Genomic DNA, 20,614 nt, shown 5'->3' on the forward strand with positions numbered 1-20,614 from the left:
TATTTAATCAAAAGTACAATCTTTTTCTCTTAGTGTTCTGCTGCTTTTCTAACCTCTCAAACACGGCCTTTTTTTTTTTTTGGTACAATTCTCGGCCATATAATAAAGAAATGTCATGGTAACTGTTTTCTGTGCAACCACAGATCAACTGTAGTATATTACATCTTCAAGGACATCATTTTGAAAAAAGTCATCACTCTTTCCTTCTTGTCAGTGCAATTTATTTTTTCTTTTCTCCAGCTCAAGATAATATTTGTGCGCTCGCGTTTCTCTTTATTATGAAAGACACATATATATTTTTTCTTTAAGACTTTCCTTCTAATCCTATTGCGTATTGTTGTGTTTTTTTTTTTTTTTTAGTATTTACGAATGTGACATAGATTTGTTTAACAAGTGGAAAAATCCATCTTAGGGCTTCATTCTTTTTTTTAAAATATTTGCATAGATATCCAGATTTGACTTGTTGTTTTTATAAGAAATGAGCACATATTTCATTTTCTTGTACTGTAGACTGTTTGATTAATTCTGGCATTGCCAAGGGGTAAAACATTGCTGACAAAAAGTGAGAAATCAAAAGTAATACTAAATTGCCTGTCCCTCTTCACCCTCACTGTTGATTGAAGATCTGCAATGTGACATCTGCTTGACTTTGTATCATGTCCAGATTGTGACAGCGAGTCTAATGCCTCCAAATGAAATATATACGTGTGTGTATGTATATATATATATATATATATATATATATGTATATATATATATATATATATATAATATTTAGATGCTAACTTAGGCTAATGCTTACGTTAAACTCAAAATTGTACATAACATATTTTTATCAAATGACTCCTGACAAATAAGTTACAAAGCTTACATTTCATGCTATCTTGCCTCTTAGCTTTGATAATGTCTATCAGACATTTAGCTATTAGCCTAAATACTAAGCCAGGTAACGGTTAGAGCTGGAATATTTAGAAAAAAATAAAATAAAAAAAGATAATTATAATTATTATTGCCATTATTATTGTTACTTACATAGAGAAAAATATAATTAACAATACTAGCTGTAATATGTAGATATAATAATAATTATTACTAACTTAGAGTAAAATACTATTAACAGTATTAGCTGTAATATTTAGAAATAAAAATAGTAGTAGTAATAATAATAATAATAATAATATTAATAATAATAATAATAATAATAATGTCAATAATTCAATTATGTGTTTAAAAACTGTGTTTTACAGCTGACACCCGGGACTAACAATCTCGCTGTTGCTGGCTGTTTAACCCTTCAACTGCTATGGTCAATCGTGACCGCAGCATCTGAGGAGTTAAAAAGAGGGGACGGCCCACTCTGACAGCACATTGGCGCCTCCACAACACGATAGTGGGGTGCTGATGGTTGTCATGGCAGCCCAGTGGCCTAATGACGGCTCCCAGGTCTGTCTTCCCTCTGCCTTCCCTCTGCCTTCACTCCGCCTTCACTCTGCCTTCACTCTGCCTTCATTCTGCTTCTGCCTTCACTCTGCCTGTGGCAGGGCTTAACCCTTTCAAGACCGAGCTCATTTTGGCCTTCATGACCAGCCCCATGTTCTCAAATCTGACATGTGTCAATTTATGTGTTAATAACTCTGGAATGCTTTTGCCTATCCAAGCGATTCTGAGATTGTTTTCTCGTGACATATTGTACTTTATGTTAGTGGAAAAATTTGGTCAATAAATTCATTGCTTATTTGTGAAAAACACCAAAATTTAGAGAAAATGTGCAAAAATTATGATTTTTCTCATTTTAAATGTATCTGCTTGTAAAACAGATAGTAATACCACACAAAATAGTTACAATTTTACATATTCCATATGTCTACTTTATATTTGCATTGTTTTTTGAACATTATTTTATTTTTCTAGAAAGTTTCTTAACCCTTTAGGCGCTTCACAGGAATTAAAGCAAAGTAGAGGTGAAATTTACAAATTTTATTTTTTTTGCTGAAATTCATTTGTAATACATTTTTTTCTGTAACACAAGGAATAAAGATTAAAAAGCACCCCACAACTTGTAAAGCTACTTCTCCCGATTACGCCAATACCCCATATGTGGTACTAAACTGCTGTTTGGACCCACGGCAGAGCTCAGAAGGGAAGGAGCGCCATTTGGATTTTGAAGAGCAGATTTTGCTAGATTGGTTTTCAGTGCCATGTCGCGTTTGCAACGCCCTGGAGTAAGCAAAACAGTGGAATCCCCCCAAATCTGACCACATTTTGAAGACTACGCCCCTCAAGGAGTTTTTCTAGGGGTATAGTTAGCATTTTGACCCCACAGTTTTTTTTGCTGAATTTAGTGGAATTAGGCCGTGAAAATGAAAATCTACTTTTTTCTGAAAAAACATAGAAATGTTTAATTTTTACAATGAATAAAGGAGAAAAATCACCCCAAAATTTGTAAAGCAATTTGTCCTGATTACAGCAATACACCATATGTGGTAATAAACTGCTGTTTGGACCCACGGCAGGACTCAGAAGGGAAGGAACAATATTTGGCTTTTGGAGCTCAAATTTAGCTGGAATGGTTTTCGGGTGTCGTGTCGCATTTGCAAAGCCCCTGAGGTACCAAAACAGTGGAAACCTCCCAAAAGTCCCTTTAGGGGACTGGAACGAGCGATCATTAGGTCGCTGGTACAATACACTGCAATACTAATGTATTGCAGTATAATGTCATTTTACAGGCTCCTGTAACAGCACGATCGCTATTCCTGACCGTTAGTCCCGGGTGTCAGCTGTAATACACAGCTGACACCTGCAGAATATGGAGCGGGTACAGCGCGTGAGCCCGCTCCATATATAACCCCAAGCACCACGATATGCTATTAAGTCGTGGTGCGCGAAGGCGTTAATGCGCAGCGGATGGTGCAAATTGAAAATTACAATTTTCCACTGATATGCCAATTTAATGCACAATATATTGTGCCCAGTTTGTGCCACTGAAGACAAATACCTCATACAATGTTGAGCGTGTTCTCCCGGATATAAAATATCATATATCTGGACGTAAGCTGGTGTTTGGGCACGCTGTGGGGTTCAGAAGTGAGGGAACGCCATTTGGCTTTCGGAGCGCAGATTTTGCTTGGTAACTGTTCTGTTTGGGGTTTTGCTGGTATTTAGATTTATAATGTGGGGGTATGTGTAAACTGGGCAGAGTACATCCAGGCATAATAAGAGGGTATAATAATGGGGTAAATAAATAATAATCCGTAGATATGTGGCCGGTGTCCCACTGATAAATGGCGCCCGGTCTTATCCGCTTTTTGAACACTCTGCGCATTTTGCATCGCCATATTCTGAGAGCCAGAACTTTTTTATTTTTTCACCAACGGAGCTGTGTGAGGACTTATTTGTTGCGGGAGAATTTGTACTTTTCATTGGTACCATTTTAGGGTACATGTGATTTTTTTTTAATCACTTTTTATTAGATTTTTTTGGCAAACAAAGTGACAAAGAAACATAAATTCTGACAATGTTTTTTGTATTTTTTTTACAGTGTTCACCGTGCGCTATAATTGACATTTTAGCTTATTCTGCGGGTCGGTACGATTACGGCGATACAATATGTATATAGGTTTTTTATGTTTTGTGGCGATTGCGCAATAAAATCACTTTTCGATAAAATTATTTATTTTTTGTGTCACCATATTCTGAGAGCCATAATTTTTTTATTTTTCAGTCAAAAAAGCGGTGTAAGGGCTTTTTTTTTGCGGGACGGGTTGTAGTTTTTATTGGTACTATTTTGGGGTACACGCGACTTTTTGATCACTTTTTATTCTATATTTTGGGAAGGTTGATGACCAAAAAATAGTGATTCTGACATTGTTTTTTAATTATTTTTTTTGCGCTGTTCACCGTACGGGAAAAATAATATTATAGTCTTATAGTTTGGGTCGTTACGAACGCGGTGATACCAAATATGTGTACTTTTTTTAACATTTTCATTTTTTTCCTATAATAAAAGACTTATTATAGGAAAAAAAAGCATTTTTTGTTTCTGTAACTTTTATAACTTGTTTTTACACTTTTATAAAACATTTTTATTACTTTATTTTTTACTTTTTACTTGTTTTACTTGAAGACTGGCAGCACTGATGGCTGCTATAATACATTACACTACCTAGGTAGTGTAACATATTATAAACTGTCAGTGTGACGCTGAGAGTCACACTGACAGGAAGCTTATGAGAACCAGCATCCGGCTGGTTCTCATAGGCTGTTGTGCATGGCAGACCCGGGGGGCTGTTAAATGGCCCCCGGTTCTGCCTTATAACTGACTGCAGCACCTGCAATCGGTCCCCGGGAAAGTTTGTTGTAGCAACAAACTTTCCAGTTTGTTATAGCAACAAACTTTCCAGTTTGTTGCTACAACACACTTTCCCTGCGGTCACATGACCGGGACCTGAACTAATCAGGTCCCGATCATATCTCCGGGACCAGAGGCAGGTGATAACAGCGCGATCCGGGTGTCAGCACTACTCTGAGACACCCGGATCGCGCTTTTAACACCCACCGTGAATTCACGTTGGCACTGCACAGAGCCCAGCAAGCACCGACGTGAATATACAGTGGGCGGTCGGTTACTTTATTCTTTCATGAGTTATTTACAGGTTTCTGATCACTTATAAAATGTGGTCAAAGTGCTGCCCATTGTGTTGGATTGTCAATGCAACCCTCTTCTCCCACTCTTCACACACTGATAGCAACACCGCAGAAGAAATGCTAGCACAGGCTTCCAGTATCCGTAGTTTCAGTTGCTGCACATCTCATATCTTCACAGCATAGACAATTGCCTTCAGATGACCCCAAAGATAAAAGTCTAAGGGGGTCAGATCGGGAGACCTAGGGGGCCATTCAACAATTGCTACATGATGATGTGTTTCCCTCTTTATGCACTGAAGCTGGCACGTTCCCTGAGTTTTTCCAGCAAGATGGTGCACCACCACATTACGGGTTTCAGGTCCGAGCATTCCTAGATGAACAGTTTCCTGGAAAGTGGATTGGTCGTCGTGGGCCAGTTGAATGGCCCCCTAGGTCTCCCGATCTGACCCCCTTAGACTTTTATCTTTGGGGTCATCTTAAGACAATTGTCTATGCTGTGAAGATACGAGATGTGCATCAACTGAAACTACGGATACTGGAAGCCTGTGCTAGCATTTTTTCTGCGGTGTTGCTATCAGTGTGTGAAGAGTGGGAGAAGAGGGTTGCATTGACAATCCAACACAATGGGCAGCACTTTGAACACATTTTATAAGTGGTCAGAAACTTGTAAATAACTCATGAAAGAATAAAGTAACGTTAAAACCAAGCACACCATTGTTTTTCTTGTGAAATTCTCGATAAGTTTGATGTGTCACATGACCCTCTTCCCATTGAAAAAACTAAAGTTGGATACAAAATGGCCGACTTCAAAATGGCCGCCATGGTCAACACCCAGCTTGAAAAGTTTCCCCCCTCCCATATACTAATGTGCCACAAACAGGAAGTTAATATCACCAACCATTCCCATTTTATTTAGGTGTATCCATATAAATGGCCCACCCTGTATATATATATATATATATATATATATATATATATATTAAAAGTTCAAAAAAAAACCTTTTGCAATTTTTCATCTAAAGTAATGTAAAATATAAAAAAAGTTAACAAAATTGATTTTGCTTCATCCATCAAAGTCCAAGCTCTTACAATATACCATTATTTAACTCGCAAGGTGAATGACGTAAATAAAATAAAATTTTGAAACGCCAGAATCGCTGTATTTTTGGTTAACTTAGCGCTGCAAAAAAATGTTCATAAAGCTGTGTGTACCAAAAAATGGAACCAATAAAAACTACAGCTCATCCCGCAAAAAATAAGCCCTCACACTGCTCAATCGGCCAAAAAATAAAAAGGTTATGGCTCTCAGAATGTGGTGAAAAATTATTTTATTTTTTAAACAAATGGCTTTTTTTTAAAAAAAGAGTAGTAAAATATAAAAAAAATCTATATAAATTTGGTAGCACCTTAACCCCTTAGTGACCAGCCCATTTTAGGCCCTAATGACCAAGCTATTTTATTCGTTTTTCTATAGTCGCATTCAAATTGCTATAACCTTTTTATTTTTTCGTCTACATAGCTGTATGAGGACTTGTTTTTTGCGGGATTAGTTGTGCTTTTTAATAGCACCATTTTTGGGTACATATAATTTTTATATTAACTTTTATTAACCTTTTTGGGGGCCGTTCACTGTGCGACGTAAATAACATCTTACCTTTATTCTATGGGTCGGTACGATTACGGCGATACCACATATGTAGAGGTTTTTTTATGTTTTACGACTTTTGCACAATAAAAACACTTTTGAACTAAAATTATTTGTTTTTGCATCAACGTAGTGATTTTTTGGGCTTGTTTTCTGCGGGACAAGACGTAGTTTTGAATGGTACTGTTTTGGGGTGCATGGGACTTATTGATTCATTTTTATTATGACTTTTTTGGGGGCAATTGAAAAAAATGGCAATTTCGCCATGGTTTTTTGCGGTTTTTTTTATGGTGTTCACTTTGCGGTTTAAATTACATATTAACTTTATTAATGGAGCCATTACGGTCGCGGCGATACCACATATGTGTACTTTTTTTTTTTTTTTTACACTTTTACTAAATAAAACCACTTTTTAGGGAAAAAAATGGTTTTATTTATTTTTTTACTGTACTTTTTATTAACCCCTTCCCTCTTTGGCCACTTTTGACCTTCCTGACAGAGCCTCATTTTTCAAATCTGACATGTTTCACTTTATGTGGTAATAACTCCGGAATGCTTTTACCTATCCAAGCGATTCTGAGATTGTTTTCTCGTGACACATTGGACTTTATGTTACTGGCAAAATTTCCCCGATACATTCAGTATTTAATTGTGAAAAATACCAAAATGTAGCGAAAAATTGCAAAAATTAGCATTTTTCTCAATTTAAATGTATCTGCTTGTAAGACAGGCAGTTATACCACACAAAAATGTTGCTAACTAACATCCCCCATATGTCTACTTTAGATTGGCATCGTTTTTTGATCATCATTTTATTTTTCTAGGACGTTACAAGGCTTAGAACTTTAGCAGCAATTTCTCACATTTTCAAGAAAATTTCAAAATGCTATTTTTACAGGGACCAGTTCAGTTGTGAAGTGGCTTTGAGGTCCTTAGATATTAGAAACCCCCAATAAGTCACCCCATTTTAAAAACTGCACCCCTCAAAGTATTCAAAACAGCATTTAGAACGTTTCTTAACCCTTTAGACATTGCGCAGGAATTAAGGCAAAGTAGAGGTGAAATTTACAAAGTTCATTATTTTTTTCCAGAAATTCATTTTGAATCCATTTTTTTTGTACCACAGAAAGTTTTACCCAAGAAATGCAACTCAATATTTATTTCCCAGGTTCTGCAGTTTTAGGAAATATCCCACATATGGCCCTAGTGTGCTACTGGACTGAAGCACCGGCCTCAGAAGCAAAGGAGCACCTGGTGGATTTTGGGCCTCCTTTTTATTAGAATATATTTTAGGCACCATGCCAGCTTTGAAGAGGTCTTGAGGAACTAAAACAGTGGAAACCTCCCAAAAGTGACCCCATTTGGGAAACTACACCCCTCGAGGAATTTAGGGGTGTAGCAAGCATTTTGACCAGCCAGTTTTTTTAGCAAAAATTTTTGGAACTAGGCCATGAAAATGAAAATCTACATTTTTTCAAATAAAATGTAGGTTTAGCTAATTTTTTTTTCATTTCCACAAGGACTAAAGTAGAAAAAGCACCACAACATTTGTAGAGCAATTTCTCCCGAGTAAAACAATACCCCACATGTGGTAATAAACGGTTGTTTGGACACACGGCAGGGCTTAGAAGGGAAAGAGCGCCATTTGGCTCTTGGAGCTCAAATTTAGCAGGAATGGTTTGCGGAGGCCATGTCACATTTCCAAAGCCCCTGAGGTGACAAAACAGTGGAAACCCCCAACAAGTGACCCCATTTTGGAAACTATACCCCTTGAGGAAATTATCTAATGGTATAGTGAGCATTTTGACCCCACAGGTTTTTTGCAGAAATTTTTGCAAGTAGGCTGTGAAAATGAAAATCTACATTTTTTCAAATAAAGTGTAGGTTTAGCTAATTTTTTTTTCATTTCCACAAGGACTAAAGTAGAAAAAGCACCACAACATTTGTAGAGAAATTTCTCCCGAGTAAAACAATACCCCACATGTGGTAATAAACGGCTGTTTGGACACACGGCGAGGCTGAGAAGGGAAAGAGCGCCATTTGGCTCTTGGAGCTCAAATTTAGCAGGAATGGTTTGCGGAGGCCATGTCACATTTGCAAAGCCCCTGAGGTGACAAAACAGTGGAAACCCCCAACAAGTGACCCCATTTTGGAAACTATACCCCTCGAGGAATTTATCTAGGGGTGTAGCAAGCATTTTGACCGGCCAGTTTTTTTGCAAAAATTTTTGGAACTAGGTCATGAAAATGAAAATCTACATTTTTTCAAATAAAATGTAGGTTTAGCTAATTTTTTTTCATTTCCACAAGGACTAAAGTAGAAAAAGCACCACAACATTTGTAGAGCAATTTCTCCCGAGTAAAACAATACCCCACATGTGGTAATAAACGGTTGTTTGGACACACGGCAGGGCTTAGAAGGGAAAGAGCGCCATTTGGCTCTTGGAGCTCAAATTTAGCAGGAATGGTTTGCGGAGGCCATGTCACATTTGCAAAGCCCCTGAGGTGACAAAACAGTGGAAACCCCCAACAAGTGACCCCATTTTGGAAACTATACCCCTTGAGGAAATTATCTAATGGTATAGTGAGCATTTTGACCCCACAGGTTTTTTGCAGAAATTTTTGCAAGTAGGCTGTGAAAATGAAAATCTACATTTTTTCAAATAAAGTGTAGGTTTAGCTAATTTTTTTTTCATTTCCACAAGGACTAAAGTAGAAAAAGCACCACAACATTTGTAGAGCAATTTCTCCCGAGTAAAACAATACCCCACATGTGGTAATAAACGGCTGTTTGGACACACGGCGAGGCTGAGAAGGGAAAGAGCGCCATTTGGCTCTTGGAGCTCAAATTTAGCAGGAATGGTTTGCGGAGGCCATGTCACATTTGCAAAGCCCCTGAGGTGACAAAACAGTGGAAACCCCCAACAAGTGACCCCATTTTGGAAACTATACCCCTCGAGGAATTTATCTAGGGGTGTAGCAAGCATTTTGACCAGCCAGTTTTTTTGCAAAAATTTTTGGAACTAGGTCATGAAAATGAAAATCTACATTTTTTCAAATAAAATGTAGGTTTAGCTAATTTTTTTTCATTTCCACAAGGACTAAAGTAGAAAAAGCACCACAACATTTGTAGAGCAATTTCTCCCGAGTAAAACAATACCCCACATGTGGTAAGAAACGGTTGTTTGGACACACGGCAGGGCTTAGAAGGGAAAGAGCGCCATTTGGCTCTTGGAGCTCAAATTTAGCAGGAATGGTTTGCGGAGGCCATGTCACATTTGCAAAGCCCCTGAGGTGACAAAACAGTGGAAACCCCCAACAAGTGACCCCATTTTGGAAACTATACCCCTTGAGGAAATTATCTAATGGTATAGTGAGCATTTTCACCCCACAGGTTTTTTGTAAAAATTTTTGCAAGTAGGCTGTGAAAATGAAAATCTACATTTTTTCAAATAAAGTGTAGGTTTAGCTAATTTTTTTTCATTTCCACAAGGACTAAAGTAGAAAAAGCACCACAACATTTGTAGAGAAATTTCTCCCGAGTAAAACAATACCCCACATGTGGTAATAAACGGCTGTTTGGACACACGGCGAGGCTGAGAAGGGAAAGAGCGCCATTTGGCTTTTGGAACTCAAATTTAGCAGGAATGGTTTGCGGAGGCCATGTCGCATTTGCAAAGCTCCTGAGGGGACAAAACAGTGGAAACCCCCAACAAGTGACCCCATTTTGGAAACTACACCCCATGAGGAAATTATCTAGGGGTGTAGCAAGCATTTTGACCAGCCAGTTTTTTTACAGAACTTATTGTAAGTAGGCCGTAAAAATGAAAATCTACATTTTTTCAAAGAAAATGTAGGTTTAGGTATTTTTTTTTCATTTCCACAAGGACTGAAGGAGAAAAAGCACCGCAATATTTGTAAAGCAACTTCTCCCGAGTAAAACAATACCCCACATGTGGTCACAAACATCTGTTTGGACACACGGTAGGGCTCAGAATGAAAGGAGCACCATTTGGATTTTGGAATGGTTTCTTGGTGTCATGTCATATTTGCTGAGCCCCTGTAGTACTAGTACAGTGGAAACACCCCAAAAGTGACTCCATTTGGGAAACTGCACCCCCTGAGGAATCATCTAGGGGTATAGTGAAAATTTTGATCCCAAAGGTTTTTTACTGAATTAATTAGAATTAAGCCATGAAAATGAAAAATATTTTTTTTCTCCAACAAGATGTAGTTTTAGATACACATTTTTCATTTTTACAAGGAATAAAGAAGAAAAAGCACCCCAACATTTGTAAAGTAATTTCTCCCGAGTACGGTAGCACCCCATATGTGGTTATAATCAGCTGTTTACATATATGGGAGCATTCAGAAGAAAAGGAGCGGTATTTATCTTTTGGAGCGTAGATTTTGCTGGAATGGTTTGCGGACGCCATGTTGCATTTGCAGAACCCCTGATGTACCAAACAAAAGTGACCCTGTTTTAGAAACTACACCCCTAAAGGCATTTATCAAGGGATGTAGTGAGAATTTAGACTCCACAGGTGTTTTTCAGAAATGAATACGCAGTGGATTGTGCAAAGTGAAAATTGCAATTTCTCCACTGATCTGCCCATTCACCGCACAAGATGTTGTGCCCCTAGAGAATCTTACCCCATAAATTGTTAAGCGGGTTCTCCCGGGTATGGTAATGCCTTACTTGTGGCCATAAATTGCTGTTTGGGCACACTGTAGGGCTAAGAAGGGAAAGACCGCCATTTTGAGCATGGATTTTGCTTGGTAATAGTTCTGTTTGGGGTTTTGCTGGTATTTCCGTTTATAATGTGGTGGCATATGTAATCTGTGCGGAGTATATCAGGGGTATATGTAATCTGTGCGGAGTACATCAGGGCATAATAAGAGGGTATAATAATGGGGTAAATAATACAATTATCCATAGATGTGTGTTACGCTGTGAAGCGATCCGTTATGCACAGGCCGGTGTCACACTGATAAACGGTTTCTTTCTTATCCCCCTTTTGTAACGCTCTGCACCTTTTGGGGACTTTTTCTCCTTCGTAGTTTGGGAAATATTACTGGGAAAGTTTTGCAATGGTATAATACGGGCGCCCTCGCTTCCAGCGGATGTGCTGTGTCCATTCCCTTTCCTAGTTCCTAAATACTAGGGCCCTGAAACCCGGAGGAATGTTCCCCTCCGGCCTGCGCATTGAGATGTTTTTTCATCACCGCATTACTAGTGACGTAACTTTTTTATTTTTCAGTTGATTGAGCGGTGTGCGGGCTTGTTTTTTGCGAGACGGGCTGTAGATTTTATTGGTACCATTTTAGAACACATACGACTTTCTGATCACTTTTTATTTCATTTTTTGGTAAAGGAAATTACCAAAAACAAGCAATTCTGGGATAGTTTTTTATTGGTTTTTTTATCGGCATACACAGTGTGCCCTAAATTACATGTTAGCTTTATTCTGCGGGTCGATACGATTACGGCGATACCAAATTTATATAGTTTTTTTTTATGTATTGCAGCTTTTGCACAATAAAATCACTTTTTTTTATAAAATCATTTGTTTTCTGTGTCGACATTCTAAGACACATAACTTTATTATTTTTGCGTGCACAAAGCGGTGTCAGGGATTATTTTTTGCGGCACGCATTGTCATTTTTTATTAGTACTATTTTGGAGTAAATGTGACTTTTTGATCACTTTTTATAGCATTTTTTGGAAGGAGATGTGACCTAAAAACAAAGATTCTGGCGCTGTTTTTCATGGTTTTTTTTTTACCGCGTTCACCGTGCGGGATAAATTACATAATAGTTTTGTAGTTTGGGTTGTTACGGACGCGGCGATACCAATTATGTATAGTTTTTTTGATTTTTACGTTTTTTCCCATAATAAAAGACTTACTATGGGAAAAAAGTCAGTTTAGCTTTATTTTTATTTTAAACTTGTGTGTTTTTATTGTTTTACCACATTTTTATTAACTTTTTTTGACTTTTTTTACTTGTCCCACTAGGGGACATGAGGGCCTGATGCCCCGATCGCTACCCTAATACACTGCACTACATATGTAGTGCAGTGTATTAGCGCTGTCAGTTATTCACTGACAGCAAGCCTATGAGGACACGCCGCAGGCGGGTCCTCATCGGCTCCCGTACAAGGCAGACTCGGACGCCATTTTCTGGCGTCCGATTGCCACAGCAACCCAGCGATTGCATCACTGTGTTGCTGATCGGGTGAAAACCTATCAGATGCTGCGCTCTATTGAGCGCAGCATCTGAGGGGTTATTCTGCCGGATCGGAGAATAGCTCCGGTCCTGGCAGTTACAGGAGGGTGCCAGCTGTATAATACAGCTGTCACCCCGCGGTGATGGAGCCGGCTCTGCTTCTGAGCCCGCACCATCACTGCGCCGTACATATACGGCGCTTTGCGGGAAGCACCTCCCGACAGCGCCGTATATATACGGCGGATGTCGGGAAGGGGTTAATAATCTTAATTTCACTTTGATGACTTATTTTATTAGTCCCACTAGGGGACTTTACTGTGCGATCTTCGTATACCAGAGCATTATTGCCTGTCAGTGTAAATCTGACAGGCAATCTGTTAGGACGTGCCTCCGGCGCGTCCTAACAGGCATATGTCCAGGGCAGACCTGGGGGCTTTTATCAGGCCCCCGGCTGCCATGACACCCCATCGGAGACCCGCGATTGCATTCGCGGGCCGCCGATGGGTGACAGAGGGAGCGCACTCCCTCTGTAAACAAAGTTAAATGCCGCGGTCGCTATTGACGGCGGCATTTAACGGGTTAAACGGCCGCAATTGAAGTAAACTTCGATCGCGGGCATTGGAGCAGGAGCTCAGCTGTCATCAGACAGCAGAGCCCCGGCTCCAGCCTGCACGGGAGACCCGTGCAGGACTTAGACTAGGCTGACGTGAAAAGGCGTCAGCCTAGCCTAAAGTCCATTAGTGACCGACGTAAAAAGGCGTATTAGTGGTCACTAAGGGGTTAATAATTTTGTGCCGCAGAATAAAGTTAAGTTGTCGTTTTTGCCGCACGGTAAATGCCGTAAAAACGAAACCCTAACAACAATGTGAAATTGCATTTTTTTCCATTTCAGCCCGCAATCAATTTTTTTTCAGTTTCCCAGTATATTATATGGTACTTTAAATGGTGACTCTTACAAAAAATAAGCCTTTACCCTCTGTTGACGAAAAAAATAAAAAAATTATGGCGCTTGGAAGGCGGTGAGTAAAAAACTAATATCAAAAAATGGTTTAGTCCTGAAGGGGTTACTATAACTATTATTATTATTATTATTATTATTATTATTATTATTACTACATTATTACGGGTATTAATATTCTTGTGGCCTACATGTAGGTTAATATCATGACTGGTAATAGATAAAAAATTAAGACATAATAACAACAACACTTAATATTATTATTACTTTACATATAATTATCAAGAACACTTTCTTACTGTAGTTTTGCCTGCTTTATCCTTATAAATGATAATTCTTTAACCAGGGGCGTAACTAGGAAAGACTGGGCCCCATAGCAAACTTTTGACTGGGGCCCCCCCTCCCCTGGGTGTCACACAACCCCCCCCCCTTGTAGATAGTGCCTTTTTTACAGCCCCCCCTGTAGATAACGCCATACAGGCCCCCTGTAGATAAGGCCATACAGTCCCCTTTGTAGATAACGCCATACAGCGCCCCCTGTAGATAACGCCATACAGCCCCCCCCTGTAGACTGTATGGCGTTATCTACAGAGGGGGACTGTATGGCGTTATCTACAGGGGGACTGTATGGCGTTATCTACAGAGGGGGACTGTATGGCATTATCTACAGAGGGGGACTGTATGGCGTTATCTACAGGGGGACTGTATGGCGTTATCTACAGAGGGGGACTGTATGGCGTTATCTACAGGGGGGACTGTGTGGCGTTATCTACAGGGGGGACAGTGTGGCGTTATCTACAGGGGGGCTGTGTGGCGTTATCTACACGGGGGACTGTATGGCGTTATCTACAGGGGGACTGTATGGCGTTATCTACAGGGGAACTGTATGGCGTTATCTACAGAGGGGGCTGTATGGCACTAACGCCATACAGCCCCCACTGTAGAGAACGCCATACAGCCCCCCCTGTAGAGAACGCCATACAGCCCCCCCTGTAGGGAACGCCATACAGCGTCCCCTGTAGGGAGCGCCATACAGCGCCCCCCCCTGCAGGGAATGCCATACAGCGTCCCCCCTGCAGGGAACGCCATACAGTGCCTCCCCCTGCAGGGAACGCCATACAGCGTCCCCCCTGCAGGGAACGCCATACAGTGCCTCCCCCTGCAGGGAACGCCATACAGCGCCCCCCCCCTGCAGGGAACGCCAAACAGACCCCCTGCAGGGAACACCATAAAGCCCCCCCTGCAGGGAACGCCATACAGCGCCCCCCCTGTAGGGAACGCCATACAGCCCCCTCCCCCCCAAAAAAAAGAGACCTATTGTGTGTCCTACAAATAACACAGGATAGGGGATACACGTGTGATCGCTGGCATTGATAGGGAGAACGGGGGACTGAAAGTGAAAGTGACTGAAATGTGTCGGCAGCTCAATAAAAATGAAAGGAGCGCTGGTCACGCATGCGCACAAGCGCGACCGGCGCTCCATTCATTTGTACGGAGCTGCCGACACAGACCCCGGAAGTCCGAGGTTTGTGATGGAGAACTTCAGGGGACTTTCAGTCCCCCGTTCTCCCTATCGCTGCCAGCGATCACACATGTGAGTTGATCACAGGGGATCAAGAGAAGGCAGAGTTACTAAATGGGTTCTTTAGCTCTGTATATACAACTGAAGAAGGAGCAGCTGATGTAGCCGGTGCCAGTGCTGTTAATATATCAGTTGATATACTGAATTGGATGAATGTAGAGATGGTCCAAGCTAAATTAAATAAAATAAATGTGCACAAGGCCCCGGGACCAGATGGGTTACACCCTAGAATTCTTAAAGAGCTTAGTTCAGTTATTTCTGTCCCCCTTTTCATAATATTCAGAGAATCTCTAGTGACTGGTATAGTGCCAAGGGACTGGCGCAGGGCAAATGTGGTGCCTATTTTCAAAAAGGGCTCTAGGTCTTCCCCGGGTAATTATAGACCAGTAAGCTTAACATCCATCGTGGGGAAAATGTTTGAGGGGCTATTGAGGGACTATATACAGGATTATGTGACAATAAATAGCATTATAAGTGACAGCCAGCACGGTTTTACTAAGGACAGAAGTTGTCAAACCAACCTAATCTCTTTTTATGAAGAGGTGAGCAGAAGTCTAGACAGAGGGGCCGCTGTGGATTTAGTGTTTTTGGACTTTGCAAAGGCATTTGACACTGTCCCCCATAGACGCCTAATGGGTAAATTAAGGACTATAGGTTTAGAAAATATAGTTTGTAATTGGATTGAGAATTGGCTCAAGGACCGTATCCAGAGAGTTGTGGTCAATGATTCCTTCTCTGAATGGTCACCGGTTATAAGTGGTGTACCCCAGGGTTCAGTGCTGGGACCCCTATTATTCAACTTATTTATTAATGATATAGAGGATGGGATTAATAGCACAATTTCTATTTTTGCAGATGACACCAAGCTATGTAATATAGTTCAGACTATGGAAGATGTTCATGAATTACAGGCAGATTTAAACAAACTAATTGTTTGGGCGTCCACTTGGCAGATGAAGTTTAATGTAGATAAATGTAAAGTTATGCATCTGGGTACCAACAACCTGCATGCATCATATGTCCTAGGGGGAGCTACACTGGCGGATTCACTTGTTGAGAAGGATCTGGGTGTACTTGTAAATCATAAACTCAATAACAGCATGCAGTGTCAGTCAGCTGCTTCAAAGGCCAGCAGGATATTGTCGTGTATTAAAAGAGGCATGAACTCGCGGGACAGGGATGTAATATTACCACTTTACAAAGCATTAGTGAGGCCTCATCTAGAATATGCAGTCCAGTTCTGGGCTCCAGTTCATAGAAAGGATGCCCTGGAGTTGGAAAAAATACAAAGAAGAGCAACAAAGCTAATAAGGGGCATGGAGAATTTAAGTTATGAGGAAAGATTGAAAGAATTAAACCTATTTAGCCTTGAAAAAAGACGACTAAGGGGGGACATGATTAACTTATATAAATATATTAATGGCACATACAAAAAATATGGTGAAATCCTGTTCCTTGTAAAACCCCCTCAAAAAACAAGGGGGCACTCCCTCCGTCTGGAGAAAAAAAGGTTCAAGCTGCAGAGGCGACAAGGCTTCTTTACAGTAAGAACGGTGAATTTATGGAATAGTCTACCGCAGGAGCTGGTCACAGCAGGGACAGTAGATGGCTTTAAAAAAGGGTTAGATAATTTCCTAGAACAAAAAAATATTAGCTCCTATGTGTAGAAATTTTTCCTTCCCTTCCCTTCCCTTGGTTGAACTTGATGGACATGTGTCTTTTTTCAGCCGTACTAACTATGTAACTATGTAACTATGTAACTATGTAACTATGTATCCCCTATCCTGTGGATAGGGGATACATGTCTTTTGTTTAATGGCAGAGCGGGGAGATACCTCCCTGCTCTGCCGTAGTGTTCAGTGGCGTTGCACTGTAGCAGCCATAGCGGCTGCTAGCGGAGCCTGCGGCCATGGTGGGGGCCCGTGCCGGCGGGCGACACGGGCCCCCTCATGCCGCGGGCCCCGTAGCACTCGCTAAGGCTGCTACGGCGGTAGTTACGTCACTGTCTTTAACTCCTTCTTAACCTAGCATTTTATTTGTTTTTTCATAACTACATTTTGAGGGTTGTAGCAGCATGAGGGATTGATTTTGCAGGTCAAGTTGTATTGCTTAAGGGCACCATTGAGGGATGTATATAATGTACAGTATTTAAAAATGTTAATACATTTTTTGCCAGAAAAATGGAAAAAATAAAAAAAACATCAATTCCACAATTATTCACCGTGTAGTATAAATGACAGGTTACCTTTATTCTGCAGGTAGTTACAATTACGGCCATACCAAATTGATATCGTTTTTTAAATGTTTTAATACTTTTGCCCTATAAAAACACTTTTTGGTTTTTAAAACATTGTTTTTTGTGTTGCTACATTCTGAAATAACTACTTTTATTTATTGTCAATATAGCTGTATGAGGGCTTGTTTTTTGAAGGATGATTTAAAGTTTTAAATTAACACCATTCACCTTGCAGCATAAATAGCCTGTTACCTTTATTCTATGGGCCGGTATGGTTACGGTAATATCGTATATTTGTTTTACTAGTTTTGTAAAATAATAGCACATTTCATGGAAATTTTTTTTTGATATATCGCTGCTTTTCAAGATCCATAAGTTTTTACTTTCTGTCGATGAAGCCATATTTGGGCTTGTTTTTGTGGGAAGAGTCATATTTTTTATTAAAACCATTTTGGGTTAAATATAAATGATTTATTAACTTTTATTAATTTTTGGGTGGGATGGAATGGAAAAAAAGCAATTCCGGATTAAAGAATCTATTAATTTTGAATAGTCTTTATGATTGCAGCATTACCATATATGTGTATTTTTATGCAAGACTTTTGCAAAATATTTTTTTTTTATGGAAACATTTTTTTTTCTTTACTGTGAACTTTTTTTTAAAATAAACTTGATTAAATTCTATATATTTTTTTTTTAGTCCCACTAAAAGACTTCACAATGCAATCATTTGATCACTTCTTATAATGCTTTGGGATTCTACGTATACCAAAGCAATCTTGCTTGTGGGCCTGGCAATGTTTTAGGCCCTCTAATAGGTATATAACCATAGCAGGCTGGAGGCCTTTGTTAGGCTCCCATGGCAACAACCCACCAACAATCTGCAATCGTGTCGCAGGACACCAATGGAGTGACAGAGAGGTTATAAGTCCAGAATCTGAGTTTCCTTCCATTCCTGCTGTTGCAGTGGGATATCGGTTGTATTTAAAGGGTTACCAAACTTTCAAATACTTCTGACATGTTATAGTGACATGTCAAACGTTTTGATTGGTGGAGGTTTGTGCACTGAGACCCCCACTGATTGCTAAAATGAAGCGGCAGAAGCAGATGAGCACTGAGCTGCTTAGTTTTTGTCCACTTTTCTCAAAAGCAGAGAAATTTGTGTACAGGCTCATAGACTTTCTATTGAGCCCGTACACCAATTGCTCGGCTTTCTGAGAAAAGCCGATCAAAAACTAAGCGACTCAGCGCTTATCTGAGCGCTTCTGACGCTTTGTTTCAGCGATCAGTGGGGGTCTTAGTGCTTAGACCCTCAACGATCAAAACTTCTGACATGTCACTATGACATGTCAGAAGTTTTTTTTAAAGTTTAGTTACCCCTTAATTGCTGCTGATGGCACGGGCACAGGACACAATGGGCATACCATTATGTCCTATTGTGGGCAAAAGAATGCAATTAGGTTGTAATTGTATGCTCATTTGTTCGAACAGGTTAAAAACAGGATATTGGATCATAATTTAACCGACTGAGCATTTAACATAAAAAGTGAACACCTTTCTTATGGAGCCAATTACTTGATGTGTATCTAATTTTTCAGATTACTTTTTAGAATAATCTGTTATATGTGTGTACATGAGCAATAACAATATTTCTGACCATTATATGAGTTGTATTCTGCATTTTTAGCAGGCTGTATTTCGAATTCTCAGTTGACTCTGAGCTAGTGGGAAAGCCTAGTTGCCATCATGTCTTCTTTACACTGCACAAACAGAGAAAGGGAGAATTCTGCTCTCCTATCTCTTTTTATCAAATATATATAAGCAGCATGGAGGAGATCATACAGCAGTAATGAGCAGTACAGCTGAGAATCTAGCACTGGGGTGAAATTTAACACTTACCAAGAAGCTGCAGCACGTCTGTGTGTGTTCTTTCACTCTGCTACTGGTTCCTTCCTGCCTTACTGATAGACTTGTATGGGTAGTGGGCCTGTGTCTTTCTCTACCTGTACCCCCTTCCTTTGGAATGCTGTGAAGAGACACAACCCACTTCCTGTAGCCCATTTCCTCTGCTCTGTAACTAGAAGTGGATTTTTCTTGACACCATGGGGTAGGCAGCAGATTACAGGAAGTGAGTAACTTCACACAGAAATTGCATGGATAAAACAACTAGATGTAGCAATAAGTTATTGATTAAATGCATGTTGTTATAAACCTGGTATGGCAGATGATAACAATATATATCTTAATACAGATAATACAGCTTCAATCCTTACCAAGAGGAATGGCTTTCGGAGACAAGAACAGTCTGTGTTTTATTTACCAATTGTTATTGTGGATAGTGGATCTCCATCACTTAGTAGCACCAATACTCTTACTATCAAGGTTTGTGATTGTGATGCAGATGGAATTGCTCACACCTGCAATGCTGAGGCCTACACTTTACCTGCAGGACTAAGTACAGGAGCTCTAATTGCAATATTAGCCTGTGTTTTGACACTATTAGGTAAGTACCAGATTTGCATATAAACAACTAAATGTCCCAAATCTGATTATTCATTAACTTTGAGGTCCAAATATTAAAAAATGTTGTCCTGCATAATAATGTTGTAATGAATGGTTAGTGGGGTTATTGTTGCCATACTGCCTGCTTGAACCTGACCTCTTGAACTAGTCTGGCCTCTCCTATTAACAATGGGTTTTCATTCACAGAACTGAAGCTCATTGGATGTGATAGGTTTTTGTTTTTTTTTACACAATTCTCAGTCAAGTATAGAGACTTGTGCGAACATCCCAGAAGAACAGAAACTTCTGATACACTGGTCTCTTTATGTATAATCAAATTTCCCTTTTTCACACACATACAGTATAATAATAATAATAATAATAATAATAATAATAATAATAATAATAATAATAATAATAATAATAAAAAATGTGGAAGGATGTAATGATTTCATTCTTGCAGTAAAATATTGAGGGAAAAGATTGTTGGCAGAAAAGGAAGAAACCCTTGCCTAGATTTCCTCCTTGGAACATTACAGATTTAATCCACTACTGTCAATGCTGATTTTGTGGGCCTTGCATTTAAGTAGGAGGATTATTTAGGTTATCTCTGTGATACAGAGGTGATCAGCTGTAATGCAGTTTATTAAGAGGACATTGAAATTACCGATATATGTGTACATGCATTTTCTGAAATAGTTGCAGAATATAATTAGCATTTTTACTGGATAAATATGTTGAGTCATTTTCTATTACATATAAAGGATACTATATTTCACCTTCCAGATGTCAAATGTCAGTTGAAAAATATTCATGCCAT

At 39.6% G+C, this 20,614-nt stretch overlaps 1 protein-coding gene across 2 annotated transcripts in view; it reads left to right on the top strand.

The window, feature by feature from the left end:
- Positions 1–20,614, top strand: part of CDH7 (cadherin 7) — a 224,187-nt gene that overhangs the window by 194,829 nt on the left and 8,744 nt on the right. For both annotated transcript variants that reach the window (XM_075826470.1, XM_075826471.1), the window contains exon 11: positions 19,544–19,795. In XM_075826470.1, the coding sequence (XP_075682585.1) occupies positions 19,544–19,795 (252 nt within the window). The remainder of the gene's footprint in view (positions 1–19,543; positions 19,796–20,614) is intronic.

The sequence above is a fragment of the Rhinoderma darwinii genome, chromosome 5 (assembly GCF_050947455.1).
Source record: "Rhinoderma darwinii isolate aRhiDar2 chromosome 5, aRhiDar2.hap1, whole genome shotgun sequence".
NCBI classification, from domain to species: domain Eukaryota; kingdom Metazoa; phylum Chordata; class Amphibia; order Anura; family Rhinodermatidae; genus Rhinoderma; species Rhinoderma darwinii.